The following is a 14,978-nucleotide window of genomic DNA, read 5'->3' as shown; positions in this document are numbered from 1 at the left end:
GACTATCCTTCAATGCTGCCTTTATGCTTTTCGCAGACAAACGCGATTCATTGTACATTCGTATACTCACGTATACTGACATTTAGATCGTTTAGCAAATAATACAAAATAAAAATCGCGAAGAAAAATGTATAGAAAAATGTAAGAAAAAAATTGAATATACGATAGTAGCTAGAGAACAGCAAGAAATGCGGATCCATAAAGGTGGAGACTGCTCGCTATTGTTGAGTGCAAATGCATGCTGTCGCTGATAAGACACTGTCTCGCACTCGTCACATATAAGTAGCCACAATCTGCCTGATAATCCGTAAAATGCGTAATGATTTATTATTATACTGCGCGATGATGGAGAACGTGTAGATGCAATTTCTGTTACATCTACCTTCACGATTTCGAAAGTAAATTGGCATAATAATGGCCGCCGGTACTTGTTTTGTCGTAGAAATAAATGAATCGCATATATGTATAGGTAGAAGCAAGCAAGTTATCATCTTAGAAAATGTAAACTTCCTCGATACTTCATGATCCATGATGTTGAACTATAGAAAATTACATTGTCTAAGAAGTGATATAACACTCGTATGAAAATTTTTAAGAAAAAGAACTCAAACAAGAAGTATATAATTAACATGTTTGTGATCAATATACAAGAACACGCGCACGTGTTTCTTTTTCGTCAGGAGAGAATGTCTTACGTTGATGAACTGCATTTGTCACATATAATGACCATCATATTTAATGCTAATACATTATTACTTTCTATGACGATAATTTTATTAATATATTGAAGCCATACAATTAAGCTGCAATCACAAGAATAATAAAAGCGCAATTTCCGTGAAAATTCAATTATTAATAATTGTATGTTATTAATGTCATATTTTTTTCTTTTGTAAAAAGAAGAGAGATTAATATGTTTATTTATGATGAACTATACTTAATATATAGTTACTTATAAAATTAGAAAAGTATGCAAATAATGATTATAATCATATAGTTTTGTTGTTTAACTCGGTACATATCGCGTTACGCGTGCGATAAGAGAAGATCATCAGTAACGTCGGTTGCACCTAATAAATATTTACTATCTCATGCATATTCGAGAGTTTGGTGTAGATAACGGCAATCGAGCCGCTCCTATTTGTTCGAAAGCACAACTATAACCATCACGCATTTAAAGTCAGGCCCTAAAGGATCTGCTGGAAGCGATTTGAGAAACTGTCACTTGGTGAATATCTCTTTAGTAGATTCGAAGAAGCTGGGCGTGGTCTTTGACCAATATAATTCTGCCCAAGACTCGAGTCAAGTACAAACGCAATTGCAATCTGTTATAACATTGTATCTCTATACTGTATCTATAGATACAGTAAAAAATTTAACTCTTTAAAGAAATAATGTGTTACATTGAAATTTTTATTAAGCAATTATAATTAACGGTTTTGATTTACAGCTTTTATAATAAAAATTGAGATATTTTGCATAATTTTAAGAATTATTTTCTGACTTATTATAAAAGTCTTTTAAAAAAGTATAATGATACATAATTTGTGTAAAAACTATATAAAGCATAAATATTTTTGATTAATATAAAAATGTTTTTAATATATTTTATTTATTATATTATTATATATTATATATTATATAATAATATTATATATATAATATAATAATAATATTATATTTTATATATTATATATTTTATTTATTTCACTGCTTACACTAATTACGATTTTCTGTGATAAAACATTTTCTTTAGTATTTTCTGAGATTTTAAAATATTACTTCAAGCTCGATCTATCGTAAATTCAATTAAGCTTTATATTCGAAAGATTTAATAGTTATCTATTGTAGATAACACCAATAACATATCTCTTTTTCATCAGCTTACATTTATTATATTATTCGACCTTTTTTTAATTATCCGGCTTTTCTAATTTTAGTCTCAAATTATTAATATTTAAAATTACTATTTTATAACTATTATTTATAAAATTAATATTACATTTATGTTCAGTTATATATAGATATGTACTTAAACTAATAGATAAACTTTTATTTAAATAAGTACAAAAAGTAATAGTTTGATAATTAAAAATTGTTGACTGTGTGATAATATGGAAACAACACATATTTCCAAGGATTTATACAGGGTGTTCTAGATCAATAGTATCACTTGTTAATAGCAGATTTCTGAAGTTATTTGGATACAAAAATCTTTATACTAAAATATTGAGGATACAATAGTTTTTAAATAAGAAATGTTTCAAGTTGATCAATCAAATTGTTAAAAATGCACGCGTTTCAGATACGGTGCATATTGATTTTTATATTTTTATCATATAAAAAATCTCAGAAATTTGCTATTAATGGGTAATACGGTTAATCAGAGACACCATGTATATTTTACATTATTTTTTAATCTATTCTTTTAATGATATTAAAAGAAAATTAATTGGATAATGTAAAATATACAAGTCTCAGACTAATCATATCTCCCGTTAATAGTAGATTTCTAAGGTTTCTCATATGACAAAAATATAAAAATCAATATGCGACGTGCCTAAGCGCGTAAATTTTTGACAATCTAAAAAATTGTTACTTTTAAATTATTTAATTATTAAATTTAAACCCTTTTTATTTAAAAACTATTGTAGCCTCGATATTTTTGTATAAAGATTTTTGTTTCCTAATGACTTCAAAAATTTGCTATTAACAGGTGATACAATTGGCCGGGTATTACTTGTATAAGAAATTAAAAAACTAAATAAAACTTGCTGATATTTTTTCCAAAGTATTTATTCCATCATAGAGATTATAGATAATAATAGATAATATGAAATATCACTAAGCTAGATATATGTGACTGGGCACCAAGAAACTTAGAAAAGGTATTTATGTAAAACTGTTTATAATAATAATAATAATTAGGCGTTTACGAATAACAAGGAATGTATTTATATACAAATACTGCAAATTAAATATCTACAAAGTTAGATTTTTCTCCCTTACATTCCGTCGTCGAGTGTAGGAAGTTCAAAGCGAACAGTCATTGCACAATGATAACGTATGGCTCTAACGGTTCGATTAGTTGCCAGTTAAGGCATATTAATGCTATAAATAAGTATCAATATAGGGCACACGTATTTCCTATTTTTTTTTCTGTTCATCACAGACCGATGTATGTGTAAATCAGCTATTATATAACATTTATTATATAACTATTACATAACAAACTACAGTTATGTTTTGTTTTAATTTTTCGTTTATCATGATAGTCTTTACAGCGGATGTACAATATGACATATATGCGCTATGGAACTATCTCTCTTTGATCTGCGACTTATACGGCCAATTAATTTCTTAGCAAAAAAAAAATTTTGCTTGTTTGGTTGTAACCATAAATTAAAAGTATAATCCACGTTAAAAAAACGTTTATAATTATGTTGATACATTTTATACTAATTTATAACGAAAGGCTATACGTTTTAATAATTTATAGTTACAAACAAAATTCTGATATTTTTGACAGATCCGTCAGTTCCATAAAATCTCTTCATTCTGTCCGTTCATATAATTAACTTACTGCAAAAACAAAATTGCGAGTGTTTAAAATTATTGCTTCTCTTATAATCAGGAAACAATATTTATACGTACTTTAATGTACGATAAAATAATGGTATTCGATAATATATAATGGTTTGCGATACATATATAGCACTTTGTCACCTATGGATTAGGTTTACTTGCGCATTGGCATTGAGCATATTAATTAACTCAATAGAAATATTAATTTAATAGTTACATAAGTTATATATACATATACTCGTCATTTGACGAGCCACCACGCTTTTTCCCCTCTATTCTATTGCACTAATACATTTGCAATAACAATTAGTAATAACTAACTTTGTTATTACAAACAACTTGAGCTTTAACGTGCTCCCACGTTAATCACCGAGATGATCAAACAGAAAGCGCTCCATCTTAAATTCTTTTTCGTTGATCAAGTATCGTACTAGTGTCAAAATATATTTTACAGTTGTTTAAAAATCTATTTTTGCCAGTTCTATTAGCCACGTCGGATAAAATTGAAAAGAGCGAAATATACAAAAAGAGTATGAGAGACAATGCTACGCAATCACCCGCATCCTTGATGAATACTCTAACGAATGTAACTATTTTATGTGATATATATGGAAAAATGGCAAATAAAAAATATGTAACGTGTTTGAAAACATATTGCTATCTTCTGTATCTTTGAAATCCAAGACGGATAATATGTTGAGAGAATATATGGCAATACAAATATATAAAAAATTTTCGCAAGACAACAGAAAGGAAGAAAACAGCGAGTCAAAAAATTAGCTATATACAAAAGCGCATGAATATTACATGACTAATGGATTTGATTTTCCTCGGCATTATTAATCCACAATTATCGCTACAGACATTCTACGAAACACGTCACATCAGATATTTAAAAAGTGGTATCACATTATGATGTATGCAAATGAGCGAATTTATAATAAAATTATGGTATGAGTGAATGTTTTACAAATAGCGCACTAGTGTGGCAACAGTATGTATATGTATATAATATTAATTGATATATTCTTACAGTACTAGATTATTTATTGCACGACGATACAAAAATATTTCTATTTTCCATTGAATTGTCAAAGTACTTTTATGCCCTAAACATTATACTTATAACTTTTTTTTATTGCAAGTGTAAAATCGATAATCGATTGGTAATAATTGATCTTTCCCGCGTGATTTTATCCCACGGGAATCAATCATCTTACACTCGCATGTCGAGTCAATTTAATAATTATAATACACATTTAAATATATGTTTTTATAAGATTGATCGTTACGAGTCATATAAAGTTTTTAATATATAAATAACTATTTACAAATAATAATGGCGCGAAATTAAAGGGGAATAAAAATTATTCCTCTTTGTTGATTGTTAACGATAAGATATTTAAGACGCAATCAATGCTATTGCGATTTGCAGTAGATCATTCGAAACAATCTAGATGATCAAAAAAAAAAAAAAAGTTCTCCGGATGGATCCACTGCATGCAGTGCATATACGAGACATCACAATAACGGACGGAAATGAATCTCAAGAAACATCGACAAGTCTGTATCTTCTAATCATTAGAACGATTAAAGTTTATGCTATCTCCTTCATCAAACGTAAACTTCGCCTCTTTTGCTACCGGTGACAGTCGTGCTAGTAGATACGCTCGCAGACGACGTCGAGGACGCTGTGCCTAAACCGTTTGAAAGCGATGCGTTTGTACACGAAACGCTACTGATTTTTCTCGACGTATCCTGCACCTTCTGATTGGACCTGGAGATATCATGACCAAAACTGTTGGTTCTCGGCCGATTGCCGGATAAGACGGCCAGCCTGTCCACAATGAGACCGTCCTGCCTGCCCGATACGGAAACCATACGGGTTTCTCTTGGCTGCAATCCCGGAGATTGCGGCAGCGATGCGCTTTTATTGTCGCGAACAGACTGCACAACCGGTGGACCGGGCAACGACGCTGATCGTCTACCGCGCGCGTCCGCCGCCGCGTTACTTGCCGCTCCGGCTACGGCTGCGGTGATCACGTAACCGAGTTTTTCGGGTCTCATCAAGATCGGCGAGCGATCGTTGTAACTATCGAAGGTGGGCGAACTGCCGTTGCTACCTATCAGACTGTTGTTATTATCGATGAGCGGCGTCGAGCGATCTTCCTGCCCGGTGATACTTCCGCTTCTGCTGCTACCACTTCCGCTACTATCCTCCTCACTCGACGTGACCTCCGTCAACGTCGCTTGGACGATGTTGCTCTGATGGTTAATGTGCGGTGTCGTCGTCGTCGCCGTCGTCATTAGGCCCAATTGCGTTAGATGACCCATGGTGACCGGTGTTAAGGTCACCGGCGTCATTAGACCGGCGCTGGTCAACGTCGGCGAGAGCACGGCCTGCGCCAGGGCCGCCGTGCCGGACTTCCCTGAAGCGGGGGTGCTCTCCGCTTCCTGTATCGGCGATAATACCACCACCGACAGGTCGGTCGGATAATGACCATTCGCCGTCATCACGCCCACCACGCCGGCGCCGATGTTCGCCGCATTGGTGGCTGACAGAGCTAGCCTCTGCTCACGGTCGACTACCTCTTTTGTTACATCCGGAGTCGGTATACGCGGTCTGTTCTTCAGGGATACCGGCACCGAGTTCAGCTTTGTCAGAGTGCCTGAAATTAGAAGCAAATTGTGGTGAGCGTTGGAACGACGCCTGGCTGATTGGTTCCGGATTCGGGATGATTTCGAGGACGCACGTAGAAAATAGGTAATAACATTACCGATTAAAATAACGATCGTAACTTTTCCCGTCTGGAGAACAGCATCGCGGATGAGCGTGGAAATGAGTTTTAGATCATTGCTTTGGCGCCAGACAGACGATACATTGAATTATATTGATGAAAATATAATTACGCGGATATGATACTTTTACAGTACTGTCTTTCTATCCTATCGGGACATGCGAGAAGAAGAAAAAATAGTAGAAAAAAATCCAAGGACTTAGAGAGTTTTCTCGTTGAACGCGTTGAAGAGAATAATTGCGGAAATTGAGAAAATTGCGAAGGCCATACAAGTTCATGCATTGCGCAATCTACGTGGAAGTAATGAAGGAAAAGCTGACGATTCTTCAAGACTTTCTTTCAAGACAAGTTATGATTCAGAGGAAAAAATCTTCTGGAAACGCCCGCATTGACGGATCTTCTTCGAAATCGTTAATGAAACAAACAGTTCACGGTATATCGTGGAGATAAAAATATAAAAATGCATCATCGTCAATTATCGCATCGTTCAAAAAAGACAGAAAAAGAATATTTCTATCCAACTTTTTGATATACACACCTTGACGACCCATGCGCTGACTGCGGACGCTTTTGCGTCCCACAAGACGATCGTAGAGCGATATTTTCAGATTTGGATTATTCGTTTGAGGGAGACCACCGGTTTCCGGGCTGCTGTACACGCTGTTGTGTCTATGTCGCGAGAAGAAACCACCGCCGCTGCTATACGTGGTCGAGGAACTACGTACCGAACCCACTCTGGTGATCTGCCGTTGGAACCAGCCGTTCTTCTTCCGTTCCACCAACGGAGTATCCACACTTTCCTGATAAACACGCGAGATTCAATATTGAAAGCATTATAAAATTATAATTGTGTGGAAGTTCCAAAAGATCTAAACGAAAGAACTTATATATGAATTCAGTCAGCATATTATAAAATAATTTTTTTTAAATCATGGAAACATTTCTACAACATTTTTAAAATTTACAATGAATTAATAATTGCAAATTTTTTAATAAAAAATTATTAGGTAAAGATGATAAATTGATAAAAAGGATTGGAATCTTGATTGCTTAGACGCTTCTTCAGCGAATCTATTTGATTAAAGAGCGCAGTTCAAGTTTATCGTTCATGTAAAATTTTTTATTATTGCGTCTGGACAATTCACTTACATAATCGGCGTACATATCATCTTGATGACTCTTACGATGCTGAGCGTGATTGTGAATCTGTGTGCCCAGCATAACGTTTGCGTAAAGAGCATCGCTATCTTTTACTTTATAATGTTCCGCGGAACCCTTTGGTTCTTCTTTTCGATATTGTTCGCTGGCAACTGTGTATGGCAAGTCTTTGGGCACGACTTCGTCCCAGTATTGATCTTTCAGAAGTTCCGGATGTTCTTCATGCATCTCATCAACGATCATGTAACCTGCCTGTTATGATAAACGTAATAAAAATATAAGAAAAAATACATTAACATACCGTTAATGAGGAAACTGAAAACTACGCAGAAAGATATATATTTCCGTATGGAAATATACTTTTAATATTTCCTTTAACTATGTTACACTTTGTAAAAAAAAGCATATAAAACGTCGCATTACTGCAAATTGCTTGGATATAAAACTATAATTTATTCTAATTATCTCACCTTAATATGTCTATCTATCAACCAGTTTAGCTCGATATCGTCGTCATCCTCACCGAAAGGATTAATCAGCACCTCGGCGACTTTCAGCCATCCGACATAAAAACAAAACTGCAAGAACACGTCGGATTTATAAAAAGTGCTGAACATTATGCAGAAAAATTCTGACGTCAATGAAAGATAGTATCGTTTATTCTAATCACCTGCAACGTTGTGAAAAATGGAAAATACATGTCCGGATCCTCATATTTCCCGGTGCCTTCGGAACGTTGGACGAATTGTCTGCCGAGTAAAGCCGAGAAAAAGTAGGCGTACAGCGATAGTGTGACCACCTAAAATATATCGAGAGTTTTGTGACAAAGTTCTTCACGTAAAACTACGATAAAAAAAGTCGATAATTACTAGCAAAATATTTTTTACTTGCTGTGAAAAAAATTGTAGTCTAAAAAATAATTAATATCACATCAGACGTAATAAAAAGATTAGCGTGAATTGTAGTTTATTTTACTTAAAGCTCCGTTGTTTTAAGCAAATAGCAAAATCGTGACTGAAAGTAATTATTTCCGCCGGAAGTCCCGAACTTTATCGAAGATTACCGTCTGGTTGCTTCTTTTCTGTTGTGTAAGTACAGGCAAACAGGTTTAATGAATGAAACCTATCAAGGTCGTTACGAGCGCCGCCTTTCCCATCGAAGGTTAACAGGAAATGATAGTTTATGCAAAAGTATAGCACGAATTATACATAAGACAATAGGTAATGTCGCGTGTGGACTTTGAGCATGAAACCGCCAGGATCAAAAGATTTCTTTCGAACGTAGCGCGAAATTATTTCCGAAGGCGTGACGTATCGCGACAAAATTACTGTTCAACTCTCTTGTCGACCTTGACCATGCAGTATGTAGGCTTCATCTTACACGATTCATTATCCGCGCTGCACTCGTCGGTTGAAACTTTGAAACGTCTTACAAGTATATATTGTATTTAGTAAATTAAATTCTCAGTGCATTATTTCGATGAAACTCGTTAATCATTTTTTTAAATATTTATATTTTAGTAACTATATAGAAAAAAATTATACTACATTTTGTATATTATGCAAGATGCTTTTTGAGTTAAATATTTTTGTCACCGTAAAACACGATAAAACAGCTTCGTCGATTGTTATACGAGCGAGCAAAAACGTTTGCAGTGTAAAATATGCAACATGACAGCAAGCGTCTCTTAAAACGGGTATTAATCTTCGACGGATGTATCATTACACGATGAATACGCCGCGGTCGTTACGCGTAATCTTGCGATTTCACGGAGTATGTCGAATCGCGCTATCGTCTTGAGAGAGATTTATATTACGATTTATATATAAGAAAAGATTGTGTTCAATACATCATTGCTTTCCCGAATTAATAACAACTTGTTCGGTGGGATAATTATTACTTACATATAATATCAATAAAATTTTATATTACTTTTTACAGTATATTTTAAAGATTAAATATTGATTATTAGTATTTCAATTAGGCGATTTTAGGTTTATTTATTTCATAATTATTCAAATAGCTGTACAGTATTGATAAGCATAATTTCAGATAATATTGAAATAAAATAAATTAAGAAAAGGGTTTAAGAAAGAATAGGAAAACAATATATAGCAGAAGTCGAGAATGAAACTTCTCGTCGCATCACGTTCGCCCAGATTTACGAAATGGTGCTGCCTTTAATTTCTTCTCGAAAATGGCGCTTACACTCGACAATTATGGAAGTTACTTGAGCAATTACAATTACACAATATATGCATGTTGATTAAATCCGAAAACAAAATGTTTTTCCGGGAACAGATCCATTCTACAGCCTCAACGTATCTAGACACATAATTCTGAGTTCTTCGAATAAATAGAGAAAATTAAAAAATTGATTTACGTGCATAATAATGTTTTTTTTATCGAGTAAAACGATGATAACATTTAAGTAGCGTAGTTGAAAAAGTATTTCCAAAATTTTTGCAAACAACATCAGGAACAGTTGATGCACTCTTCAATACAAATTTGTGGCTTTTCTATTTATTTACAGTTCAGTTTGATGTCACGTATTGTAAATGTAAATAATGCATTGGATACAGTTGTTGAAGAATTACATAATAATGCGTCACGCTCCTGGCGCTTGAAGCATGATAATGACATGACCACAGGGGAATTGATGAAGACATTCACGTAACATATTCGACATCTGCCAATGACGAGTAGCACTATCGATATATAATTGCTGTTTATACGATTCGACGGCGCCAGTGTGAAAAGACTATGGGTGTTTACGATAATTCAAGTTCGAGTTAGTTTCATTAGGACCGAAAAATGAGATAGACATAACCATCTAGAATCTTTATGATTTATGACAACTCAACGCTGTCTTGTATTGCTTGAGTTAAATTAATTGAATTTGTTGAGTTTATAGAGCAAATTTTATTGTAATAAAAAAATGTTAACTGCAAATCAGTCTATGAAAGAAACAAATAATGTTGGTATGTATGTTGGTATACCTCTTTAATAGATATAATTATATATATATGTATATAATTTTATATTTATTAAACTCAACAAATTCAATGAATTTAACTCAAGCAATACAAGACAGCGTTGAGTTGTCATGAATCATAAAGGTTCTAGATGGTTATGTATATCTCATTGTCGGTCCTAGTGAAACTAACTCGAACTTGAATTATCGTAAACACCCTATGAAAGTAATATTTTCTCGTTTCTTTCTTGTCTACGAAAGAGGTGCAATAAATAAAACGAATTGCTACACAGAATTTCACTAGTCTCGGAATCGCTAATAAATTTACATGCAGCATTTACGAGTTATTGCCTTGCAGATTTATTTTCCGATTTTATTACTTTAATACGCTTTAGCAATCAAATCCAATTAATTCGATACTCGATATTTTGTTTAATTTATTGATATTTGTCATAAGTATATAATCATACGATTTATTTCACGCCAGCTTGTGAGTGCGCTTTGTAAGCAAATAACTGGCGCATCTAATTATGATTCGATATCACGCGAGGCTACTCACCTGAGTGTAGACTAGAGGAACGCAAACAGTATCGTAACCAATCAATGCGCCAAGCCTTTTCCGGATGTCGCTGAGCTCGACAAGCAGAGTTTGCACTACATGATCGCTAGAAATCAGGGCCTCTTTTCTCGCCCTGTTGATGATGTTGGTTGCCCAGACGAGCGGCATCCAATACTTGGACATAGCCGCCTTCTTATTCATCATCTCAAAGATTTTCTTCTCCGATTCCATCATCAAGCCTGAAAAAGAATAAGATGTTTTCAGTATTTGTCCGGCTTAAGCGAAAAACATTTCCGGACATCTCAGCAAACTGTGTAATTACGCAAACTTTCCCCGCTTGATACGCCTGAAAAATTTCTTCAACGGACGCCAGTATATCGTAAATCGCGATCGATATCGCAGGGCAGTAAGTCAGCAAGCCCGTGCTTTGCAATGCTCGGCGAACCCGCGTTAATTAACAAACCCATCAGCACGGTTCGTTAATCGCCAGCAGATTATCAAATAATCAGCATCTTTCGCCGACTTTCGCGTGCGCAAGCTCTATAACAGCATAGTCGTGCATTCCAGTTAGATTGTAAATAAAATCGAATAAATCTCTAACGCGAAACACAAAATATGATGTATTGTACAATCATTGTAATAGATTCCTCGCGTAATAGATTCCTCAAAACCAAAGTGAAATCGTCGTTCAAACCAATTTTACTTCATTTCCTGATTAGTGACGCACCTACGCAGACAATATTATTACATAAAGCTTTGCTAAGCATTGTCATGTTTTATGTAAATAAACTTTCTTAATGTTAAAAAATGTTTTATGTTTTATCAGATCGCATATCATTTTCATAAAAATCAGTTTCCGAAATTAATTTCTGTTATTCCAAATTTAATTTCAAAAAGAATGTGACTGTTTATATAAAAAATAAATTTATGGAATACGTTCAGAATTTTTCATTGATTGACGACGTTTTTATAATGTACATCTTTTTCAGTATAAATATGTATGCTATGCATACAATTCTCGAGCATAAATTTACGCTGGATGAACCTCTGACAACGTAAGGTGAAAAGCATATATGCGCGGAAAATATTGAATGCTGAATAGAAGGCATCTTGTTACAAGTGATTAATTAAAGTTACACAAAAAGATCAATTGTTTATTATCTGATAAACAACGATTGCATAATCATGTGAGTCTATATAAATATTAGACATGCACAATAGTGCATGTAATGAAAACAGAAAGGATCGTAGAAAAAGATGAACGTTTCATTAGTCAATAAATTACCTTTATTGATGTCAGATAAGAAAGGAGAATAACATAATAGGTGTAACAAATGACTTTCATATGCAGATTTTAGTTTAAAACAAAATGAAAAGACGCGTGATAAAGTTACCTAAACCTGATTATGCAATATTATCAGTATATCCTCCGGAACAAATTTAAAAAAAAGAATCTTTCTCGAATTATTAATTAACACTTTCCTAGTGAAAGTGTATAAACGAATTCTTTATATACAATCTGCTTGAAAGCATCATACAATACAATAAGATATCTGGATACAGCGTTGAAAAAATATATTCTGTTTTTGTTTTCTATTTTTAATATTAATAAAAATTGATTTAATAACTTAATTTTTTAATTAAATATATTTTCAAATTTATTTATTTGTTTTTTAAAATTATTTATGACTTAAACAACTATTTCTTAATCAAAGACAAGTGTAATAATTATCATTTTCTACTTCTTGAAGCGAGTTGTAATTCGTGAAACACAATTCTCGTACCATTTATTTCAAACTCTATGAAGAAAACATCTACGTAACAATAAAAATGTTTTGTCGCGGTGATCAAAGTCTCCCGTCATTAGATATCTTATGAATACGTTCTACAATCAAGGAAATAGATTGGACACTCTTAGGAATGATCGTAGTCGGAACAAAAACCATTTTAAAAGTCACGGCAATCGCAGCGAGCGTCGCAAGTCGATTGGTGCGCGATCGAGTAACGGGAACATCGTAATTTCTCTCGGACGATATCTTTTTATTGTTAGAGCAGAAAGGGTTGTATTCGCATAAGCGTATATCCATAACTAAGCTGGAGCAATGTCCGAAAAAGAGGCAACCTTGCTGTGAGCAGTTATCGAAATGATTTGCGGCGTCACTCTGTCGAGTCATTGATCGAAGAAACTGTCTGCGAGATGAAAGAAACTCCGGTGGAAACGTGTAGATTACTAATGACAGTACACATATTCTTTTATTCAGAAGACGTACGATAGTCGGATCAGGTACACATCTTAATAATAAAAACTGACACGGAGGATTATGCGTTCAATTTAGCGTTTTATGTGATTTATATACCTTAAACACATATAATTAAAATTTTTTACTTACGGTTTGATTATACTTCTACTGATTTCTTTTGCATCGAACTCATATGTGCCTATATGTATAGTATACATTGTATGTGTATAAAACATGCATGATGCATCGCTCTTATCATTTTTTACATTGCTTTAAATATTATACAGGGTGTCTGGCAATAATCGCCCCACCGGTCATATACAGGTAGAGGAGGTCAAATCGAGTAGAAAAGTCCTTTACCATTTTTTGATTTTTGTAATAAGTACTAAGTAATTAACGAAAAAAGATTGGTGAATCCGTGCAAGTAAAGCGCGCGCAGCGAGAAGGACATCCCACTGCTATGCGATCACTAGGCGCGCGATGAAGCGTTGGGAGGAGCGCTCTACAAATGACAATGGCAACATACGAGCGGCGCGTAACGCTAGATCCTTGTGTCCTAGTGATCGCGTAGCAGTGGGACGTCCTTCTCACCGCGCGCGCTTTACTCGCGCGGATTCGCCGATCTTTTTTCGTTAATTACTCAGTACTTATTATGAAAATTAAAAAATGGTAAAGGACTTTTCTACTCGATTTGACCTCCTCTACCTGTATATGACCGGTGGGGCGATTATTGCCAGACACCCTGTATATTGCGCCATATTTATTTGTTATTCTCTTTAAGAGATATGTTTTTGTAGAGCTAAATTTTACACAAAAACAATACTATTTTAAATGATGATGCAGCAAGTTTTGATGACGGAAAATTATCAATAATTTCTACAAAATCAGATTCGTGTAACCCTATATTAAAAAAAAAAAACAATTAAATGTTTTATTATTGTGTTGGATTTTTAAACGGAAAATACATCTGAAAATATATCGATGTACATTTGAAAAACACAAAGCACCGCAAAATGTTCAAACTAAAATTGTTCTCGAGTGATCAATTGCTTCGATACACGATCAGTTCGCTCCACTCGTCACACGACCTTGATACCGTCGTATAGTCACATGGTATCGTGCACAATGAGCCCGAGAATTTGCACGCTGTTACTGAAAATAACGATCGATAACTCATCGAATGATTCATTTGAGTGTCGCGATACCCTTTATTGGCGATGAGGACCAAAGAGATCGAAACACAGATATTAAAGAATCCTCGACATAAAATATAATTCGACGTATGTGGAAATAATGAATTAATTTACACATTGTTTAATTAAAAAACACTCATCATTTAAGAAGTATTTAACTTCCATTGTGTAGGCGGCTTTCACATATTTCACGCTTAACATTTTGTCGGATGTTTACGATTTTTATGAGAAAAATGTGTGGCGCCGTATGCCTCAAAAATTTCGAAAGCGTCTGCCTCTATAAAGATAATTTATATCCACTTTCACGGGATTTAACGGATTGCACGAATTCGTGAGATGACGTCTGCTTAATTCGCAAGTCGGTGTAAAGTTTTACCGGTTGAAACGGAACGCTGCGCAAGGCGTCTGGCGACACAACGTCACCACTGTCTCTAAGAAATAAGAGTTACTTAATGCTGTTAGAGTCTGTTA

The 14,978-nt window shown here is 34.2% G+C and overlaps 1 protein-coding gene across 1 annotated transcript in view; it reads right to left on the bottom strand.

The window, feature by feature from the left end:
• Positions 1–2,775: 2,775 nt before the first annotated feature.
• The window catches only part of Best2 (bestrophin 2), a 46,621-nt gene continuing 34,418 nt past the window's right edge, over positions 2,776–14,978 (bottom strand). Inside the window, exons 5-10 of the mRNA XM_012375204.2 lie at positions 11,075–11,313; positions 8,212–8,340; positions 8,012–8,119; positions 7,533–7,793; positions 6,922–7,183; positions 2,776–6,254 (exon numbers count right to left, since the gene is read on the bottom strand). Of these exons, the coding sequence (XP_012230627.1) occupies positions 5,200–6,254; positions 6,922–7,183; positions 7,533–7,793; positions 8,012–8,119; positions 8,212–8,340; positions 11,075–11,313 (2,054 nt within the window). The 3' untranslated portion in view covers positions 2,776–5,199. The remainder of the gene's footprint in view (positions 6,255–6,921; positions 7,184–7,532; positions 7,794–8,011; positions 8,120–8,211; positions 8,341–11,074; positions 11,314–14,978) is intronic.

Source organism: Linepithema humile, chromosome 1 (genome assembly GCF_040581485.1).
Source record: "Linepithema humile isolate Giens D197 chromosome 1, Lhum_UNIL_v1.0, whole genome shotgun sequence".
Classification (NCBI taxonomy): Eukaryota; Metazoa; Arthropoda; class Insecta; order Hymenoptera; family Formicidae; genus Linepithema; species Linepithema humile.
The sequence above is the reverse complement of the archived record's forward strand: the minus strand, read 5'-3'. Positions and strand labels throughout refer to the sequence as shown.